General features: G+C 33.6%; 4 protein-coding genes across 6 annotated transcripts; all 4 read left to right on the top strand.

Annotated features, from left to right (window-relative positions):
- Positions 1-1,169: 1,169 nt before the first annotated feature.
- On the top strand, positions 1,170-1,636 carry LOC140873171 (uncharacterized). Its single transcript, XM_073276177.1, has one exon. The coding sequence runs from the start codon at positions 1,274-1,276 to the stop codon at positions 1,622-1,624; it is 351 nt and encodes a 116-aa protein (XP_073132278.1). The 5' UTR covers positions 1,170-1,273; the 3' UTR covers positions 1,625-1,636.
- A 242-nt stretch (positions 1,637-1,878) lies between these two features.
- On the top strand, positions 1,879-5,756 carry LOC140873170 (chaperone protein dnaJ 6-like). Of its 3 annotated transcripts, XM_073276174.1 has the most exons (9): positions 1,879-2,007; positions 2,852-2,969; positions 3,476-3,574; positions 3,669-3,770; positions 4,347-4,406; positions 4,502-4,608; positions 4,707-4,789; positions 4,885-4,975; positions 5,068-5,756. In XM_073276174.1, exons 2-9 carry the CDS (start codon positions 2,892-2,894, stop codon positions 5,261-5,263), a joined length of 816 nt encoding a protein of 271 aa, XP_073132275.1. In that variant the 5' UTR covers positions 1,879-2,007; positions 2,852-2,891; the 3' UTR covers positions 5,264-5,756. The 3 variants fall into 3 exon arrangements, with proteins under 3 accessions (XP_073132275.1, XP_073132277.1, XP_073132276.1); XM_073276176.1 differs by lacking the exon at positions 1,879-2,007 and having other exon boundaries at positions 2,952-2,969; positions 3,656-3,770; positions 5,068-5,755; XM_073276175.1 differs by lacking the exons at positions 1,879-2,007; positions 2,852-2,969 and having other exon boundaries at positions 3,443-3,574; positions 3,656-3,770; positions 5,068-5,755.
- A 5,235-nt stretch (positions 5,757-10,991) lies between these two features.
- On the top strand, positions 10,992-16,535 carry LOC140873006 (serine/threonine-protein kinase Nek6-like). Its single transcript, XM_073275965.1, has 14 exons — positions 10,992-11,540; positions 11,631-11,755; positions 12,265-12,331; positions 12,960-13,025; positions 13,172-13,218; positions 13,537-13,582; positions 13,679-13,759; positions 13,837-13,879; positions 13,969-14,018; positions 14,532-14,613; positions 14,695-14,744; positions 14,835-14,908; positions 15,009-15,060; positions 15,140-16,535. The coding sequence occupies exons 2-14, from the start codon at positions 11,637-11,639 to the stop codon at positions 16,232-16,234; spliced, it is 1,872 nt and encodes a 623-aa protein (XP_073132066.1). The 5' UTR covers positions 10,992-11,540; positions 11,631-11,636; the 3' UTR covers positions 16,235-16,535.
- A 683-nt stretch (positions 16,536-17,218) lies between these two features.
- On the top strand, positions 17,219-21,904 carry LOC140873008 (target of rapamycin complex subunit LST8-1). Its single transcript, XM_073275967.1, has 11 exons — positions 17,219-17,368; positions 17,707-17,832; positions 18,659-18,760; positions 18,874-18,986; positions 19,132-19,201; positions 20,049-20,126; positions 20,766-20,882; positions 20,969-21,063; positions 21,205-21,284; positions 21,401-21,460; positions 21,543-21,904. The coding sequence occupies exons 2-11, from the start codon at positions 17,725-17,727 to the stop codon at positions 21,665-21,667; spliced, it is 948 nt and encodes a 315-aa protein (XP_073132068.1). The 5' UTR covers positions 17,219-17,368; positions 17,707-17,724; the 3' UTR covers positions 21,668-21,904.
- Positions 21,905-21,934: the final 30 nt, after the last annotated feature.

Raw genomic sequence — 21,934 nt, 5'->3', positions numbered from 1 at the left:
CTATTATAACTTGGAGCTAGCAGTCCCCTTGTTGCAACTATCAGGGTCAACGTTGATGAAGCGGTTTATGATGATTCTCAGCATATCGATGTCCGCGTAGCGATTTGAGACGATTGAACGGTGTTTGAGAGAGCTTCTAGAAAACACTTTTCAAATTAAGTTGAGAAGTGTAAGCTCACCCAAAACCAGTGTTCTAAAAAACGAAATTAAACGTGATTAAACGGGATTAAACGTGAAACGCGAGAAAAACGCTACGATTCGGGTTAAAACAGAAAAAAAAAATGGTCAACTCAAAGTTGACCACACTAAACGTCATTAAACGTACATTAATTGCGATTAAACAAAAGTTTCTTTAACGTACATCTCTGTCGAAATTTCATAACCCTTCCGATAAAAAAACAAAAACTCAAAAGTTCAAAACCCTTCCCTTCAAAATTGAGGATTGTGACAATGAAGATGACGTGGGACAAATGAAAATAAATTTGCATTAGATGATACGGAAGATGAGATGAATGAAGAAGACGACATCGAATTAGAATCTGACAAAAAATTAGACAATATTTAGAAATTTTGATGTGGTCTAGCTATAGATACTACTAAAATTTATAATTTTGAGATGTTTGCCCTTTAAAAAATTTGAGATATTGTTCATTACTATTAAATTTGTTATATAAGTGTGTTATTTAGCTTACATATTAATAGGATATAATTACAATTTTAATAAAAATTTTAAAAAAATTTCACATTTAAACTCGTACTAAACCCGTTTAAACTTGTAAAACTTGAAACTTGATCTCAACGTTTCGGCAGCCTTCGCATTTTTTAGAACCTTACCCAAAACTACTCATTGTGAAGCTAGCCAGCTTTGAGGATTTTTGTCCTTTATTTATTAGAAATTTTGTAAACAATGATTTGTATTTTGTATATTATGGTTTGATGAATTTTTTTTTTTTGAGAAAATGGTTTGATGAATTTAATATATATATATATAAATGTGTGCACGCGCGCAAGAAAAAAAATCTTCCACTTGGCTTTTTCAAAGAAATAAAAATAAAAATTTTCAACTTGAATTTGTGATGGCCACATTGCATTTTCTGGAAATGCGGGGCATTAAATACTATTTTTACAAATTAAGGGACCCCACTGATTTATATCTTCGGCAACGACGTCGTAGTTCCTGGTGTCAAGTTGACGCTTGACAGGAGGCAAAGAAAAATTAGGTCATCTCCGAAAGCCTGAGTGCTTCTCCAAACCCTTCTCTGTCTCTCGTGAAATGGCGTCTTTCAAGCCATTCGCTGCTGCTGCAGCAAACACTCTTCGATCCCGCCTCAGCCCGTCCCTACGGACCCGAGGCGGCGGCGGAGGAGGGCCGAGCCGTTGGACCAGCCCAGGCCACGAGGATCAGCCCAAAGGTTACCTATTAAACCGCACGCCACCGCCACCTGGGGAATCGAGGAAGTGGGAGGACTGGGAGCTGCCGTGTTACATCACTAGTTTCCTTACGATCGTCATACTTGGGGTGGGCCTCAACGCCAAGCCCGATCTCACGATCGAGACGTGGGCGCACCAAAAAGCCCTTGAGCGGCTGGAATTGGAGTCTTCCCAGCCCGTTGAAACTGATTGAGAAACTTTCGGATCGTTTTTTAAACCTCTTTCCCCATCAAGCCTGGGCCTTTTGTTATCATGTTTTGGAGAAATAAATGTAACTGACTTGATGTTAGCGTCAGGTTTTCAAATTCCCGAGTTTGGAATTGTCTCTGATGAATTTGAAGTGGTTCTTTTTAACTAATGAGATTTCAGTTTGTTAACTTTCTGGATGTTATAAATGATTTATACATACGGTTCTTTGTGTCTTCTTAGCTATGGTAGAGTGTCACAGAATAATTTGCTGTTCTATCTTTTAGCTAGAGATTGTGGCTTTATGCCTTCTCCCCAATTTATCCTCCTAAAACTCTGATAAACTAGAGTTTAGACATGCTGTTCTTGTCTGAGACATGGCCGTTCCAGGTAAAATGTACACGTACATTCAAGCTTCTGAAAAATACAATTCATGAACAAGCGCCGTGGTTTAGCTTCAAACATATGCAAGTTTAGACACGATTAAACTTGAAAAAATTACTATTAATTATATCAAGTCAATTAATACATTGAATATAACACAAGCTTGTATTTTATTTTGGTGCTTTTAGGGTTTTTTTGTTTAAAACTTGTATATTGTCAACAATTTATTATTTAAAACTTTTATTAGAAAAAATAGTCAATTTAAAATTATATTTGAAAAGTTTGCTCTTGATGCATTCAACTCTTTTGTTCGAATTGAAACTTTTTATTTATGCTCCGTGATATCCGCCTTATTTGTTATGTTACTTGTATTAGTTTTCTTCCTTTCCTTGTAGAAATGTGATTAGAGTCCTCACTTTTTAGGAAGTGTTAGTAGTGTATTAAAATGGACACTGAAGTTAAGCTTTTCAGAGTGTTTGCAAGCTGATTATCAGAGTGCTGGTAGTTCAGACTTCAGATATGCTTGTTTCTTTGAAGGAACCATCAAGGAATCACTCAAGATTCCACTCTTTGTTGAAGGAAGGTCTTAGTAAAGGAAACAATATTGAGTCATTACTCATTAGGCATGTCAAAGTTTTAATTCCATGATTGCATCCTGTGGAATGACGTAGTATATGAAAACGGGTTTAATGGTCCCAGCTGTGTTGTGTGGCTGCTGGTATAGCACGGCAATGAAGATACAGTTCTTGTAAATCTTGGTTGTCCATATTGGGTTACCTATACCTGTAAAATAATTTTTTGGCCCTCCTTCTCAAAGTGTATGATCTGATGGAGTTGATGATTTTATCAGGAAGTCTTGATTCAAACTAAGACAGGAGGGTAGCTGTGGGATGACTCATCTTCATTGTTTTTCCTTACCATCACTCCTAGGTTTCCATTGTTCTGGCTTCGCGCTTGTTAGTGTTCCGGTAAGAATGATAAAAATTTACCACCAGTTTCCACATAACTGAACTATCCAATGGCTCAGCATCTAACAATGCAGCTTTCTCCTGTTGTATGAGATTAAATTTGAATATGAGTTTTGAACCTTGCTTGGATAGATCATTTCGTTCCCCACAATAAGCGCCCACGTGAGATTATGGCCTCTCTTGTTGAAGTTTAGCGAATCACGACGACGTGGGAAGCCGTGTGGGTGGAAGTGGAACTTCATTTAGTCCATTATCTTTTGTTTTTCGAAGTGGTGTTTTTGCTGCACTTTTATTTGCTTCGGAGCGTCAAGTTTCGGTCATGAATAGAGCATGAATCCATGCGTGTGTACTGCCATATCATGATCTGATACCCCATACTGTCATGGATTATAATTTATATTTAGCGCAGATTGTCTTGGGAACGAAGGATAAACTCTTGTAACTAAATCAATGTCTTTCGATTGCTGTGTACTGAAAATAGTAAATGGTTTATTTGTGCTTCCTAGACTCTTGGGGTGGACAAAGGTGCAACACTACAGGAAATAAAGAAAGCTTATTACAAGTTGGCTTTGCGACTGCATCCTGATAAAAATCCAGATGATGAGGTAAATTGATAATTTCTAGGTGTTGCATATGGTTCCTTTACCACATGTCTTGTGTTCTTTACCTGATTTTGGCTATTCAAGTTTCTTTATGCAGGAGGCCAAGGAAAAATTTCAGCAGTTGCAAAAGGTTATCTCAATTCTTGGGGATGAGGAGAAACGGGCAGTTTATGACCAGACTGGTTGTGTTGATGATGCTGTAAGCCATGATCCATACATGCTGTATTGCTGTTATTGCAGTTATTTGTTAATCTATTGATGTTGGTTATCTTCTTTTAAGACATTTAACATGGTCTGCACATTTGAAGCCTCTGGTAAGTTCATTCCATTTTAACATATGCATTAGTTTTCCTGTGAAACAAATAAATTATGCTACCATTCGCTAGTGAATGGAGTTACTGTTTTGGTGTTGAATTTAAGTAATGGAGCGTACATTTGAGCAATGGATTTTTTTGCCAGATTAAACGGTGTGAGAACCTGATGTCAAGCTCTTTAGCTTTAGCTAAAACTGTTCTTTACGTGGGGTCACTTTTTAAGGTTTTTGTTTGGAGTTTAGTGCAGGGACTAATATAGGAATTTGAAGCGTGAAATAGTGAAGCACGTTGTTTCCAGCATATTAAAATTTAAAACCATTAAGTTGTCATATTATATCGAGATTCTTTATCACAAATTCGGTCTAATTTGAGGACAAAAAGTTTATTCCATTGCCTCTTAATGCAATACAAGGGTGCCTTCTTTGGTCTCCCAATATTAATGCTCCATTGCTCATTGACAGGACTTGGTAGGAGATGCCATCCAGAATTTGCAGACATTTTTCCGATCCATGTATAAAAAGGTTGATGCCTAATGCGCTCTGTTGTTTTGCAGCTTTTGTCGATACAAGTTGCTTTTGTTTGTTCACATTGAACTAGGTGCACTTGTTGCTTTCAGATCTCTGAAGCTGACATTGAAGAGTTTGAGGCAAATTATAGAGGCTCTGATTCTGAGAAGAAGGATTTGCTTAAGCTATTCAAAGAATGCAAGGGCAACATGGACAGGTATGTGTCATACTTGGGAAACCGGAATGCTCCCTCTGATTGTTAATCAGCGTGATTTGTGTTTGCTGATTCATTATTTATCTGTTTCCATTATGTAGGCTTTTTTGCTGCATGCTTTGCTCTGATGCTAAGCTAGATTCTCACCGATTTAAGGATATAATAGATGAATCTATTTCTGCGGGTGAGATTTATCACGATGTCCGTTTCCACTTGCCATTATTCATACCCTTTTCATGCCTGTTCCGTTCTTTCATGGACATGCACATGTTTTTATAGGGAAAATCGAATCAACCAAAGCATATAAGAGATGGGCTAAGCAGATGTCTAAAACTGAACCACCCACAGGTCCATTGAGACAAAGAAAGAAGTGAGCCAAATTCTCCTCTCTCTCAAGAACGTTCACTGAATTAGTTAGTCTCAAATTAAAGATTTTCTCAACGCCTCTGGACTCTCTTACAGGCCGAAGGAAAGCTCCGGAGATTTGTATGCTATAATTGCTCAAAGGCAAAACGAGAGGCGAAGCAAGGTCGATACAATGTTCTCAAATCTTGCCCACAAATACGGTGGAGGTGAAGCTGTTCCAGAACCGAGTGAAGAAGAATTCGAAGCTGCTAGAAGAAAACTAGACAGCAGGAAGAAATCCAAACAAAAGTAGTGCCAGTTTCTTGCCCTCTATAATCCTGCCTTAGCCTTTGTTAAAAGTTGAGAGAATAAAAAATTCCCTCTATTTTGGTTCAAGTGCTCTGGAAACTGGTCTCCCAAAGGTGGTAAATAGTTGTTGCCTTTTGATTCCTTTGCTTTCCATCTCATAAAGTTTGCCATCCTACGCACGAGGGCTGACTCAAGATCTGAGATTAGAGATATAATACAAAATGTCAAATTATGGCCCGAAATTTAACCCGTCAAGTGGTATACCGTACCAAAAACCATGTAAGTATTCATACCGTCATAAGAACTCCAAAATATCACCAAGAACTCCAAAATATCACTCATTCTTCCATTGGGGACAGGTGCAACGCTGAAATTATGGTATAAGAAAATTTTATATCGATTTTCTATCGACATATTAATTTCGATATATGAAATTTTCAATATATATAATTAATATACCAAGTGTACCGAAATTTTATGGTATATTGATTTTGGTATGATATCGGTATATATCGTTTTATAACGAATTTTTTTTTATATTTTTTGAATTTATTGTTTAAAAATATTATATATTTTAAAATGTGTATATATTGTTTCGGTATATGTTAAAAGTTTCAAATTTCATACAGTTATCGTATTGAAAAATTGGTATCGTTGTCGTATATAATATCGAAGTTTTTGGTTTCGTAAATTCGATATTTTTTTGGTATGATAATCTTGATATACTGAAAAAAAAATTTCCATCTTTTAAGTCACATTGAGCAAAAAAAGTTGAAATATAGGGGGCACATTAATTTTTTTGCTTAAAATCTTGATGGGATAACATTTTTCCATAATGGCACTAGTCGTGTTTGACCCGTATGGAGCATATATTTTTTCTGAGGAGGAAGTTGAAAAATTGAAGCTTCTTGGAAGGCCTCAGAAATTTAATCCATGATTGACGTGGTGTTTGTGCTGGGGCCATTTGGTCGGCTACAAATTTCATACTTTCTCGAGATTGCGACATTACACCAATCAATCCGTGAAAAAGATTCATTTAGGTATGCAATAGTGATTGAACATTCCAAATTTCAAATTAGCTTTTGTACATTCAAATTATGGGATAAATTATATTTATTACTAAATTAAGGGAATCTCAAAAGATTGTGGTTAACTCTCACATATATAAAAATAAAAATTTGGAAAGAGAGGACTTAATGGTACATCATTTGAAATGTTAGATGCAAAAAAAAAAAAAAAAAATTAAATTGTTAGTATTTATTTTTTCATGAAAAAATAAATAGAAAACAGCACGAATGGTCCGGTGAGTCTACTACCTACCTACCAATTCTACCGACAGCTCTATCAATTCCGATTCCTTTATTTATAATAATTTATTTATTTATTATTTATTTATTTATCTTTTTTTTTTTTAGACAAAACTCACTTGTCAAATAAATAATAAAACGACCAGTTATCCAACAACCGTTTTGAAGACTTGCGTCCCACTAAACTCTCTCTAATCCAGTTTTATTTTTCTAGATTTATTGTGTAACACGACATAATAAAGAATCATTTGAATATCATCGGTCAAAATGGATGTAATTATGCAGAAACATATGCAATATCAAAATTCTGATTTTGTTACACTTTTGTTTCCCAATTTACTCAAATCACCCTAACATTAACGGATCATGAATAAAAACCAAACTACACGAATCAACATATATATATATATACGAAACAATCAGAATTAGACCAATCTCATTGATAAAATTAGACCAATCTCACGTAGGTGTACTCGAAAGTGAATTGAGCGAAATCAAATAAATATGTTTACAAAATAATGAATACCATTTTACTCGAATCGCAATTTGGTAGAACTACTTTTTTAGAAAATAATTTAAAGTGAAAAAACATGTCTCTGAATTGAGACGAGGGATGTCAATTCACAAGTACTAAGGTGTACGCATTTAATGAGATAAGAGGATTTGGGTAGTTAGCATGTAAACTCACCGAATTTCTGCATTTAATGATATATAATTTATATATGATGATAATTATAATAATAATATAATTACTAAATATGTGGCCATCGGAAATCTGCTACTATTATTTTGTATACTTTGTCACCAGAATTCAACATCATATGACTTCAGCCACCACATAAATTTATTAATTAAACAATGCGTGGTGTGGAATATATTATATGTGCACAGCCCCTTTTCCTCAATTAATTAATTAATCCATTGATTTTGGTATTTAGTGGTGGGGCTAGGTTGATCCACAACCCTTCGCATAGTGATTAATATTTGTTTAATCTTTAATATAATATATTATATAGCTAATTCAATATTATTATATGATTACGAGCTAGTTTGGTTACATAAGCACTTTATTTTTAAAAAAAATTAAATTGTTTTTTAAAAGTATTTTTTAAATAAAAGTTGTAATAATTTTGTGTTTGGATAAATAGATCGAAAACACTTTTTTTTAGTTAAATTATAAAAAAAACATTTGAAAAGCTACAAATATGAGTTTTTAAAAAAATACTTATTTTAACTTAAATAAGTGCTTTTAAAAACAATGCAGATCTATCCATACACATTATATGGAACAATGAAAGCATTGTTTTTTTTTTAAAAAAACATCTTTTTCTCTTCTAGCTTCTTAATTCAAACACACTATATATACTAGTTGCAAAGTTGCGTGAGAATGGTTATTGTATAATTAAAATAAAATTTTGTTCTTATAATTTTTATAGTATATGATTATTTTAATTTCAAATGAAAAATTGTTAAATGATTTTGTATAAGGAGAGATTGAAGAGGAAAATTAGAGAAAATTAAAGTGGTAGATTAGAAGTTATAGAGATAACCAACATACCAATTATTTAATATTAGAGACATAACTTTGATATATCGTTAGATTCGCATTTTCGAGACGACCATAACGTGAAAATTTTAAGGCAATCAGAGTTATTTTGGGCACGCTAGGGTGCGTGAGATCAAAGCTATATATATATATATATATACAGTTTTGTTCCTATTCACCGTGTTCATCCAATGTGCCAATCATTGATGCGACATCCATCTATTGGATGTGATGAATAGTACATCCAAATATCCAATAATTGACCGTCACTTCAATGATGGACACATAGATGGGCAGGGTAGGTGGTCATAGGGTTGGGATACCGAACAGAAATACCGAAATTTCGGCATACCGTACCGAATTTTTTTTGATATATAGACATTTTTTTCGGTATAACAAATTTTTTTTCAATATCTATACGGTTTCAATATAGATTTTTTCCATACCTAAATTTCAGAATTTCGGTATTGGTACCGGTGTGAATTTTTTTCATACCGATATTTTTGTTACGGTATACTGAAAACTCACCCCTCCATAGACATCATAGCAAAACTCTATATATATATATATATATATAATATTTACAGTCTATGCATTATGTTAAGCAAGGGGATGTTTGGGTAAGGTGGTATGACTTTTTTATTATTTTTATCATTCAATGTCTATTTAATTATGGAAACAGTACATTTGTTTTTCTAGTCATGTGATGGATATTTATTTACGAAAATATCATATTTGCGATTTTTAATTTCAACATTTATTTTTAAATTTTGTCATAAAAAAAAAACTGTAAACGTTGTGTGCATCCGAATATTAGTAAAATATAAATGAGGGGGCAAAATGGAATTGAGAATGGAATCTATTGAGAGCGAGAAGAAATTGAAATAGCATGAATGGAAAACGACTGGAATCAAGTGGATAACACAATTTGCTAATGTCTTTGATGTAAGGATGGATGGACCCCACTATGGCCATTCGTAATCTACTCGTGTCAGATCAAAATCAAGACACAAAATTATTAATGAACTATTATTACTAAATTAAGCTAATTGAATCGAATTTTACACACACACTGTAAATTTTCTCATAAATCCGGTTTCAAGAAATTAACTTGTTTCGGTTTAGAGGGTTGAACTTATTAAAAATAATTTATAAACTATAAGAATTTACAAGTTGGTTTGTGAGCTTGTAAACGTCAGAACTTAAAAATAATAAAATATTAAATGTTTGAATGACTTATTTTAAACAAATTAAAGATATTGATGTGTTTGAAGTTATAAAATATTTTTATTGTCAAAATTATCAAAAAGAGTATGATAATATTAATGTTATTTAGAAATAGTTTTAAAATTTTATTAAAAATATTAAATTAAACCTATATTAAAAAAATAAAACTATTTCATATTTTAATTTGGAAAAAAATGATATTATTTGAAAATGTAATTTTTAAAAAATATTTTATATTTAATGGGAGGAGGATATAATGAGAATTTGTGGAAATATAAAAGTTTATTTTGGATAAGTAAAACATATTATATTGACTGTTTGTGAGATGTTTGACTGAATTATTGACAAATTTAAAGATATCATAAGATCCAAAATAACTTAGAGCTCATAAGCTCGAACACCCTCTTGATCCAATCATGTAACCATTTAATTTAATGTAGATTTATTATTTTAACCCATCTTATTGCTTAAAATTTTAAAATAGCTTTCCTTGCTAAATTTTTTTAAAAACAACCTTTCATATTTTTTTAATCCCAAAATACATCTTTTTGCCTTTTTCTTCAAGTCTATTTCTACTAGATTATCTCATCATATTTCCCATCATAATTTATTTTACTGGATCCTCTCCAAAAAAATAAAATAAATTATTTTACCGGAAATAAATTTATTCAATTGTTCATTTTTGTATGCAACCTTCAAACTTTTTCTGTCACATATAAAAAGAAATTTTATTTAATTATCAAAATCATAGATATTTAAGAATTAACTTTGTTTTTGGAGTTAATTTTTTTTAGTTAATATTAATTGTAATGATAATACTACCGTTTTTTTTTCATTTCTTTTGAATGATACTATTTTTATTTGATTTGTAGTAAAAGTCAACTTATATATATATTTATAATTATATATTGAAATTAGTGATAATATTTGATGAATATAATTTATAGTACTAATTAATCTATAATTTTATTATAGTATTTAGTCAGTTTGGTAAATACTGATATGTCAATCATGTTTTACTATTTAGTCAAAATAATAGAAATAAATTAATCAAGGTAAAAATTAATAACACAAAAGACGAATTGACGAAATATTTCAAAGGATTAAAGTAAAAACAAAAAATTAAACTCTAATAAAATAGTGATCATCTTTGAAAAATCTAAACATAATCAAGTTGATTTTAAAAAATAAAAAATAAAGTCTCATAAAAGAAGTACAAAAACTTACTTGAGACAGTCCCGCGTATCTCAATTTTGTGAAACAGATCTTCAATATAAATTACTCATAAAAATTTATGATTTTTTGTCAAAATATTACTTGTTAGTTTAAATATGGATATAATTGTCTCTTTTCATGGATAAATACTCACAAAAAATCTGCTAAAGAAAGGAAATTGTTTATAGAATATATTTGTAATTTAATGTAAACAATATGCTAGTTTGATAATTTGCTAGATTTTAAGGTCAGATTTGATTAATATATTTTTCCCAAAGCCATTTAAAAAATCCCTCTTTATTTATTGAATAGAAATCTAATGATATGTAATATATAGAAAAAATATATAATTAAATTCTTGAGATGGGTAATATAACTTTCAAGGGAGTAAATTTTTAGCAATTTCTCACTGATGAAAAGTGACCAATATTCATGATGAATCTTCAAATGCAAGGAAAAACATTTGGGCATCTGATATTTTTCTAGGCCACCATTCTGAATTTCCATTGCGCAGGAGACTGTGTTCATATCTGTCATGTAATTGATTATTTGACTTTGTGTTTCCCACTTTTTGTTTAATTACAGCATATATTATTAACATTCTTTATTACCATAAATGTTGTTTGTGTAGACAAACCTACGCCCATCTGTTTTGCAAAATAATCAACTGTTTAATGACCCCTTCTTGTTGCTGGTGCCTTTTCTTGACAGCATCTTTACCCCCATTGAAAAACCTGAAACCCCTTCCCCCACATTTACACGAGCACAAGTTATAACCGGTTGCCATAAGTGCGGTCTGATACTTTCACAGCTTTAATTTTTAAGGCGTTTCAGAGTGGAATAACTGCGTTAATTAATTCAGCGACCGAACTTTGAAGTTGTCTTCCGCTTGAAGCTGCAACGGAAAATACAGGGGATTTGCTTTTTCTTGGTTTCTTGTGGAGGGTATACCGTGGAATCTACTGTTTCTTGCTCAAGTGGGCCAGGTGAGTTTTTCACCAGCTGATTTATTTGGTCTAAAGACTGAATCTTTAGCTGAAACTAGAGATACCCACTTGAGTTTTCTGGCTTTTCAGGGATTGATGGAGGTGGCAAATGGTGATACTAAGAGCAAGATGGAAGATTATGAAGGGATTGAGCAAATTGGTAGAGGTTCTTTTGGGGCTGCGTTTCTTGTGCTCCACAAAGCTGAGAAAAAGAAGTAATGAGTCCATGCATAAAATTTTAATCTTTGACTTTTTGTGTGCGGTTGTTTTCTTGGTCTATGTTGGTTTGCTCATGCTTGGACAGCATAAATCGGAGATTGCGGAGTTGAGGGGAGTTATTTTAACAGCAAAATTTATAGATTCTTCGAATATTTTCCAGAACCGTTATGAGCATTTGGTGTGAATTAGATGCTGAACTGACGAGCTTGTCAAGAAAAATAGTTTCTCCACGTGTTTGATTCTTCGAGTATCACCTGTTTTCTTAAATTTTCTTCTATGTTTCAAGAAACATGTAATGTTTGAGAAAGTGCCCTTTTTTTCCTTGGTAATTATTGCATTTTCATTGTGATGCATAAGAAAACTAAAATAGCTAAGTTAATGTGAAACTGTTCTAGGAGTTCGATTCCATTCCTTTCAAGGATTATTGGTTTAGCCTCATTGGTTCCTGGAAGATGGTTTTGCTTATATATTTTCAATTTAATGACGCTGCCCTTATCGTTGGTAGGTATGTGTTGAAGAAAATTCGTCTCTCTAAGATGACAGAGAAGTTCAAGTGTACTGCAAATCAGGAGGTTAATTTATGCTTTACAGTTAGTTTTTATGGCAAATATATGGTGTCATAATTGAAGCAATTTTTGTTTGGATTTTAAGATTCAATTGCCACTCTAGAGTAGTTCTGTTGTTAATATGTTATATATAGAGTAATTGACTGTAGCTTTGTAATTTTATAAGCCTATAATGTCTTGATACGTCTAAGTTATGGAAAGAATTTGTTGATTCGCAAGCATAATAGTGGTTTATCAGAACTATGATTTTAGTCTACATTCAAGCAACTGCCATCATTTGTTTTTCCTTGGGCATTTTAATGCGATGAATTTGGATAAGAAGAAAGTTCAACCTATTTAAAGAGTGAATTATTTAACTTGATAAAGCTCCATTACTACTTTTTTACATGAAATTTTTTTGGCATCGACATCATCTGCCAAATGACACACCTTCTCATCTCATGTTGTTCCAATTTTACGTATAGATTTCTTGGAACACAAATTGCCATGTAACGAGAGGAATTTTATTTAATCAAAAGTTTGCCCTTTTACTAAGTTTTTGAACTGTTGATTCGCTTGACCCATACAAGGAAAATGGTCACAACATTTTCATATTTTGAAATGAAAAATAATCTTTTTCATGTCTCTGATACAGATTGATGCAATGGTGAAATTGCAACATCCCTACATTTTGGAGTACAAAAATGCTTGGTTGGATAAGGTATCCTGTATCTTTTTGAATATTCATGGCCAATTGAGATCTGCCTCAAATTGCTTTTGAATTGTGTAAATTCCGCGTTTTTAACCTGAAGTTGATTCTGAAGTAATTTTTCTTTTCTTTTCTTTTTCTTTTTTTTTAATCCACAGGGGAATTGTATTTGCATTGTCACTGACTACTGTGAAGTTGGAAACATGTAAGTGATTCTTCAGGTTTATCTACAATAGTTCCTTGCTCAAGGTGTGTCAAAAATTCCGTGCTCTGTTTCATGTACAGAGAGAGAGTTGTGCTGTTACTTCTGGAAAGAAGATTTGAAACTTTCTCCACCTAATATATATGTATGAACGAAAGGAAAGAACGAATCAAGGAAATTTTATAATTTGGTGGTATTTTGCCAAATCCTATCTTGTCACGTCTTTATCGTGTTGGTCTTTGTTAGATTCTCGTGGTTTTGTATTTTACTGGTAGCTTCTTTACATTTTTCTTCCTATGTCATAATATTTCCATTGCTCAGATCTGAGAAAATTAGGAAGGCTAGAGGAGCATATTTTCCGGAGGAGGTAATCTATTTGATATTCTTGTATGAGGGAGGAGGCGTCTTTATTTAAATGGAATAACCTGTCCTTAGTAGTGATGTTCTTGTATTTTCTTTTCAGAAACTTTGCAAATGGTTGACCCAGATGTTATTAGCTATTGACCATCTTCACTCCCATCGTGTCCTTCATCGGAATCTAAAGGTTTATTCTGATGTTGCTGTGCCATTTAAGTGCCACTTTTTGACAATCTTTTCTTACATGATTTACTTTCAATACAGTTATCTAACATATTCATTACCAAGGAAAATGACATCCGTCTTGGTAAGAGGGCCGAAACAAGTCCTTCATGTAACTTGATTCTTGTACTCATTTCTAATTTTTTTTTTTGGGTTCACTTGCATATTTTTCAGGTGATTTTGGATTAGGGAAACTTCTTGATGAGGAAGGCCTTGCCTCGACGGTATGGAATATATAGTTTCCAATTTCTAGAGTTTGTACGGAAAACGTTTCTATTTTCAGCTTTCTATGTCATACTATGGTGCACAAGACACGTAGCCTACTGAAAAACTGAGAGTAAATACTGGTGGTGATTATGGTGAACAACAGAAGGTGGATATTACTCATTTAATGTATAGAACTCGAGCTCGAATTTGATCAGTTCATATTCGAGCTTGACATTGAGTAAATGTTCGAAATATGATTGAGCTTGAGTAAATGTTTGAGATTTGATTAAGAGAAGAGAAGACACAACTAAAATGGGCCTGGCGGAACTCATTGCATTTATTTAGTTTTTACATTTCTTAAGAAAATTATCTAGAAATTCTAATTACAGAACATGTTTCACCTGTGGCAAAGATTTTAGTGGACTTTTCCTAAAATAGCTATTGATGGAAGTTATAATGTTTCCCCTTCATAAAGCCTTAACAACTGTACATCTTTGTGTAATATATATGATTTCTTTTTTAAAAACTAGGTTGTCGGGAAACCCAACTACATGTGTCCGGAGCTTACAGATAATATGCCATACGGCTATAAATCAGATATATGGTCGCTTGGTAAGTTAAATTTTGAGAATTCGAAGTTCAGTGTGCCATTTTTTTCTTAATGTTTGAAAGTATCATTTTCTTATTTCTTAGGCTGCTGCATGTTCGAGATTGCTGCACACCAACAAGCATTTAAAGCCCCAGTAAGTTTGATCTTTCTGTTTCCCTAGCATTGAATCCATTTCAACAACTTTGGGAGCACAGATTGCTAAAACTAGAACTGATTAAAACAGGATATGGCTGGACTTATCAACAAGATTAACAAATGTTTGCTCTCCCCATTTCCTCATATATATTCTTCGACTCTGTAAGCAGATTTTAAATTGGTTTTTTTTTTTTTTTTTCTTTTTCCATGTTAATATAAATATGAAATGGGTTGACGTTAATGAGGACTTCAAAATTCTCAGAAAACAGATCATTAAGAGCATGCTAAGGAAGTGTCCGGAGCATAGGCCAACGGTGGGCTGATATTCTTTTCCCCTTAATTTCGCATTTGAGTGAATTTCAGTTTAATTTACTTCTTTTTCTTCCACCATAGGCTGCTGAATTGTTGAGGCATCCCCATTTGAAACCTTACCTGCTTCGATGTCGGAACCTACCTACTGTGTTTCTTCCAGTAAAATCTCCATCACCTAACAGCACAAAGGAAAAAACAAGCAAACCATCGCCTAGCAATTCTAGTGGTGGAAAAGATGACAGAGGAGCAGAGATGAAACCGAAACAGAAGGAACTTCTTCCGTTATTTGAGGAAAACATTGATGTTCAGGATCTGAATTTACTAGATGGTGATATTTTGATTGAAGACAAACTCGAAACTAAAAGGGTTGACCCCACAAGCTATTCAGGGAAGATTTCTCATGACAGTGAGGATTCAAAAAGTGGGGGCACGAGTTGCGAGACAACTGCTTGCAATGAAGACAATCAAGAAATCTTTGAATCTTCAATGTTGCACAAGGAAAGCTTCAATTTGGAGGTTACATCAGCCTTTGGAGAAAAAGAGGAAAATTCTCCCAAGGACATTAAGAATTTGGAAGATTCTGACAGAAAGAGGGACAAAGCAATCGAATCGGAACCTCTGTGCAGTCCCCAAGTCACAGCGGGAAAAGAAACTAAGGACGGAGATGCAATTCTTGAAAAATGCAATAAAATAATAATGCTAGATACTGTCTGTAGCGATGAGCTTGCGTCTGCTCTTGAAGAAGTTGTTTTGTTAACTAAAGAAACTTTGACAACCAAAGTTGATGCAGAATCTCGGAACTCTTCAAGCAAGGAAGAGAGTACGGGCACATATTCAGGAGTGTTCCCTGATGAAACTCGTCTGGATAAGGATACGGTTGACACTGAAACAGAGATATCAAGGGATTCAACTCGAACTGACAAAGGAGGCATCCATCCAATGAATCAAGTTTCAAATGATGATATCAAAACTGAGTCGGGGAATCGTAGCAACGTGAGAGCAAATGCTTTAGAGTCACTGCTCGAATTGTGTGCACGGCTGCTGAAACAGGACAAGCTCGATGAGCTTACTGGTGTGCTAAAAGCATTTGGAGACGAGGCCGTTTCTTCCAGAGAAACAGCAATCTGGCTGACAAAAAGCTTGATCAATGCGCAAAAGTTAGCCAAGGAATCCTAGTTTTCAAGATTCCATTTGGAAGAAATATATTTTTTTAAAAAAAGAGTGGTGTTTAATTGGGTGTGATGTATGATTTGATTGAGAAGAGATTAGTGCTGGATTGGATGTTGGGGATTGTGTTTATAAGCACACATGTTTGAATGTGTTCTTTTTTTCCTCCCATTTATGCGTGTGTGATTTTCTTTTTTTTCTTTTTGGTTTTGTTTTTGGGTTAGTGAAAACAATTATTGTAGTTCTCATTTACCCCAAATGATATAATACTGTAGTTTCCCAGTTTGAAATGTTTTGCGAGAAGAATTTTGCCAGTAAAAGCTTCAATGCGCTTACATGTTTGCTCTTTGTAGCTCCACCTTTTAATAAGATATGTATTTGTTAAAAGATAAGGTGTCACCGACTTTTTATAGTGAAACTATGCTCATATTAAAAATAAAAAAATAATATTTTTTATGGATAAGTCAAAGTACTTATTTCATAAAATTGACTCGTGAGATCGTGAGCTTTTATATTATTAAAATCATATTTTAGAGTGTCCTAGTCTCCTAGACATCCATTTATTTCAATGAAAGAAGACAATTTTATTGATTAAAAGAAAAGAAGAAGAAGACAATTTTAATTGAACAGTTATTATTTAGTTTTTTTTTATCAATATAAATTAAATTAAAGGGGTTATATTATTTTAATCAAGAGAAAAAATAAAAAAAATTGATGGACATTTTTTCTTTATCAAAATTTAAAATTATAACGGTGAGTGTCAAACCATGCCATACATAAAAGTGTAAATGATGTGCAGGCAAATGGCAATGAGGCAAATAACGAATAATTCTTCCCCAGGTGCTTGGGCTGGCCCAAAATGATAATGGGCTGGATTTTGGGCCAACACAATCCGGGACTGGGAATTAGTTGAAGGCCCGGCCCAGGTTAGCTCGTTTAGCGTCCATTGGATGGACTTCATTGGAAAAAGGGGTTTAGCTATCAGAATTCTGAACCAACCTTCGATTTTTCTTGCTCGTTGAGAATTGAGATTGCCACTGTTTTTGCAGAATCGAGTATAAATGCCTCTCTCTGCTCTCTATAAAACCCTTCACAATGTCAAAATCATGGGTTGAGTTCGGTTGACCAAATTCAATTTCTTAGGTAAAGAATGAATAAAACCTTTGAATCCATTTCAAAGGATTTTTTTTTTGTCTTTTCTTTTCCTTTTTTTTTTTTTTTTTTGGTCGTACCCCTTCATTCAGCTGCCCTTATTGCCATCAAAGATCCGTGCTTTACCTGTTTGTCCTTTGATGTTTGCATTTTCCTGTACGAAGTAGTTTTAGACATTTTTTTAGTGTAAGCGTTTAAAAAAAAAAGGTGGTTTCGATAACCCATTGTTTCCTTATTGATAACTGATTTCCTTTCGTTTGTGGATATGATTTTGATCTTATGGTTCTCTATCTATGTATTCCAATTCTAATTCTAATGGTGCTTGACAGTAAAGAAAGATAATTGACATGAGTCAACCATCAGTGGTTTTAGCCACAGCAAGCTATGATCACACAATTCGATTCTGGGAGGCAAAAAGCGGGCGTTGCTACCGGACTATCCAATATCCTGAATCTGTATCCCCTCAAAATCTCAGTTTTTTTAAGTTTCAAATTTTAGTTTGCTTTGTTTATTAATTATATTGTATTTTTCACTTTCCAGCATCTGAATCTGTATGCCCGAAAAATTATCAGCCTTTTGGTTTCATTTTTGGTTTTGCTGTCTTTATAACTCTATTTCCTTTGTTTCATAAGTTCCTGTCTGTTTCCATCCTGGTGCTCATGTTTAAAATGGTTAATGTGTATAATTTATTGCGCAACTTAAAAGTAATTATATTCATGTTATATGTCAAAATTTGAGACCACATGCTAGTTTAAGCTTCCAAGGGAGACTGCAAACTGGCTTGCAATGTGATCTACTGAATTTGATGCTAAATTTTTAGGCTGGGTGAATTGTTTCTTTTACACTTTGATGTTTTTGTTGTGGCCCGAAGGCGCTTTTTAAGCATGCAGTTTCCTGTGGACGAGGCTTGTTTTAGGACGATAAAAAAATGTTCTTGACTGAATATAAAAAATCCCATATATCAAAAAATCCTTTCACGTTTTAATGAACCTATATTAGGTGTTTAATGTTTCTTTCACATTTTTACTGTCATAGAATTTCTTCTCCTCTATATCAGAATGTTTGTTCTATTTCATTTGAAGTATATGACAGTGATGTAACTGTTTGGTGTAATGCATTGAGCTGTTAAGTGTTTGGCTTGAAGCATTAGTGGTTACAAAAGGTCTGGCAGAAGTGAATTTGCTTTCTGTTATTGTACCTCTTCAAAGGTTTATACAACACGGTTTTGCCAAGCATAAGTGCACTGAAGATAGCAGAAATTGATAGTCATTTTCTCTGCAGCAAGTAAACAGGCTCGAGATTACACCTGATAAGTGCGGCCTAGCAGCGGCCGGGAATCCTCATATACGATTATTCGATGTCAATTCGAACAGTCCTCAGCCAGTATGCCATCCTATTTTGCATTTTCTAATATATTCTGCATTTTCTCTGACTAGATTTTAATGCTCTATCAGCTTTGTCTTCACTTTTTCTGCCAATTCTCGTCCTTATGTCAGGTGATGAGCTATGATTCTCACACTAATAATGTGATGGCAGTTGGATTTCAGTGTGATGGAAATTGGATGTATTCAGGTTCTGAAGACGGCACTGTCAAGATTTGGGACTTGAGGTGTGGGAAGTTTTTATATAATATATGTAACTTGCCAGATTCAATATTTTGTCTTTTCCCTGCCCATCATCAAGGAGAGTCTGTTGGTCTTGAGCTTTTTAGTTAAGATTAATTCTCATGGATCTACTTTCATTCTGTGGCATAGGGCACCAGGTTGCCAGAGAGAATATGAAAGTCGTGCAGCAGTTAATACTGTTGTCTTGCACCCAAATCAGGTCTGTGATGAATTTGTCTGTCTATCAGTGAAGTCTCTTGCTGAAATTTTAACTATTCGAGGTATGTAGGAGAGAAAAGTTATGTTGTCAATGGCTAAAAAAATCATCTTCTGGGTGATGGGCCTTGATGGCTGCGAAATATTGATTCTTTTAGGGTATGTTTGGTATGGATGATAAGATAAATAATATATAGATAAGTAATGTATTGTAATAAAAAAATAAATAAGAAATGATAGTGGATAAAATATTTGATTTGATTGATAGATTATAGTTGATTTGATTTGATTGATTAAATTTTATATAAAAATTTTAAATTACTATTTTATCCTTTTAAAAAATAAATAAAATATAAATAATATTATTTATAAAGGGTAATATAGTAATTTAAATTCAATAATTTGATTGATGTATCATAAATAATTAATGATTTGATTGATATAAATTTATAATTAATTGATTGATAAATAATATGATGAGAAGAACGTAGGATTAGAAAGGATACATTTGTACATGGATTATTAATAATGCTACCAAACATAGCCTTAGCTTATTAATCTTCTGATATGTTAACTGGTCATAGAAACCACACATGGATAACTGAAATGGACCATTGCTTTGAGGTGTTTTTGACCCAATACTTCATGATGGAAGCCAGTTATTTTTTATAGAACTTGAATTCTGACCATACCAAATCTGTGATGGGGGATATCTAATGAATCCATACTATCATGTGTTATCTTTTATTCGATTTTCACAACCAAGCTTCTATGTTTTATTTTCCTGGAGAATTTAGGTGCACTATGTCCTATGATGGTCTTTTATCTTTTCCTCTCTTGGTGATTTGCAGACTGAGCTGATATCTGGGGACCAGAATGGCAATATCCGTGTATGGGATTTGAGAGCTAATTCTTGCAGCTGTGAGCTGGTATGTGGCTTACTACAATCTTTTGATTGTTTGAGTTATCCACAAATCTTAACTTCATCCCTCTTTTCCGAAAGTACAAATTTTTTCGGTTAAAGTTCAAGCTAGATTACCTCAGAGTCTCAGACATCAAATTTGTTGGCAGAAAGAATCTTCAAAGTCTTTGTGTGATGTAGATATAGTCTCAGGAGAGGTGGTTTAGGTTGTGGAAATGATTGATCTGGTAGGTTGAATCACTGATACCAGGTGCTTGTTGGAGATAATTAATGTGTTGGGATCATGAGAATATTATTGATAATTGTTATTAGCCATTGTGAAACCATGGGTGAGAATTGATCCTTTTGGTGGTTCTGAATTGGGCCATTGCGTAGGATTCCTGTGATGATAAATATTTACTGTAACATATAATTTCATTTGTGGCTAGCTTTAAGACAAGAACCCCATCCTTTAGTAAAAAAAAAAGGACCTGGGATTTGTTTTGCTGACAACGTTAGATAAACAGATAACTTGAGGGTAAGAATCTGTAGCACATTATACCGTCCATTTACCCGTGGCTTATTGGTGGGTAACTCAATTTTTTCACCTTCGCAAAACAGAGTTTTGTAGTGCAACTGTAATGGCTGAACTTGACATATTTTGTAGGTTCCAGAAGTGGATACAGCAGTACGATCCTTGACAGTAATGTGGGATGGAAGTCTGATAGTCGCAGCTAACAATCGAGGGACATGTTATGTGTGGCGATTGTTGCAAGGGACTCAGGTGAGACCCATGAACAAATATATTATTTACTTTTACGCTTTGCATTTGTTGACTTAGTAACCATGAGTTGATTAAGCTTATTGCAGACTATGACCAATTTCGAGCCACTGCATAAGTTGCTGGCTCACGATGGGTATATTCTTAAATGTCTCCTCTCTCCTGAATTGTGTGAACCAAACCGGTTAGGATCGATGGCCTTTCTCTTTGTTAAGAACTGTGTTCTATTACATTTGGGCTGGTTTGTGTGTCGAATTTTTCTCCGTTTTTCTAATCTCAGGGCTAGAATTTGTCTCTGATTTATACTGAGAATGATGACTTTTAGGTACCTGGCTACTGCATCTGCTGACCATACCGTCAAAATATGGAATGTAGATGGTTTTGCGTTGGAAAAAACTCTAACAGGTAAACATTTGGTCCTTTTAACGCAACGTTTATATATTTTTGCATGGTTTAAATCATGTTTGATTATATGTCTTGATGTTATTTGCTGTAACACCGATGTAACTCCAACTTTGTAGGACATCAGCGCTGGGTTTGGGATTGTGTTTTCTCTGTTGATGGAGCTTTTCTTATAACAGGTATATCAAAATTTCTTCCTTGATCTCTATGATAACACCTACTTTCTGCTTTCTTTTACCTGATTGACACATTTGGTTTCAGCTTCTTCTGATTCAACTGCAAGATTATGGTCCATGTCCAATGGTGAAGAAATTAAAGTCTACAAAGGTCATCAGAAAGCAACTGTATGTTGTGCTCTTCACGATGGGAATGAACCTTCAAGCTGAACTGTTAGCTGCCATCACTTGGGAACTACATTTACTTAGTTCAAAGGTTTCTTTAACAATATCGTGAAGACTGTAGCTGATGGAATTGATTCGAAAGTTTTAGTTTTAGGGTCACTTACCTTTGTACATATAACCTTGAAGAAAACAAAATGATCCTGTTTCTGTGTTTCTGTTTCTAAGTGGCTAAATGTTACAGAACTGCATTCCCAATTTAATAATAATAAAAAAAACATTTTAAATTAAGTTTTCTGTTCTCATTTAAATAGA

This window comes from Henckelia pumila, unplaced genomic scaffold, assembly GCF_033568475.1.
Source record: "Henckelia pumila isolate YLH828 unplaced genomic scaffold, ASM3356847v2 CTG_525:::fragment_3, whole genome shotgun sequence".
In the NCBI taxonomy this organism is placed as follows: Eukaryota; Viridiplantae; Streptophyta; class Magnoliopsida; order Lamiales; family Gesneriaceae; genus Henckelia; species Henckelia pumila.
This window is presented reverse-complemented; position numbering and strand designations above follow the sequence as displayed.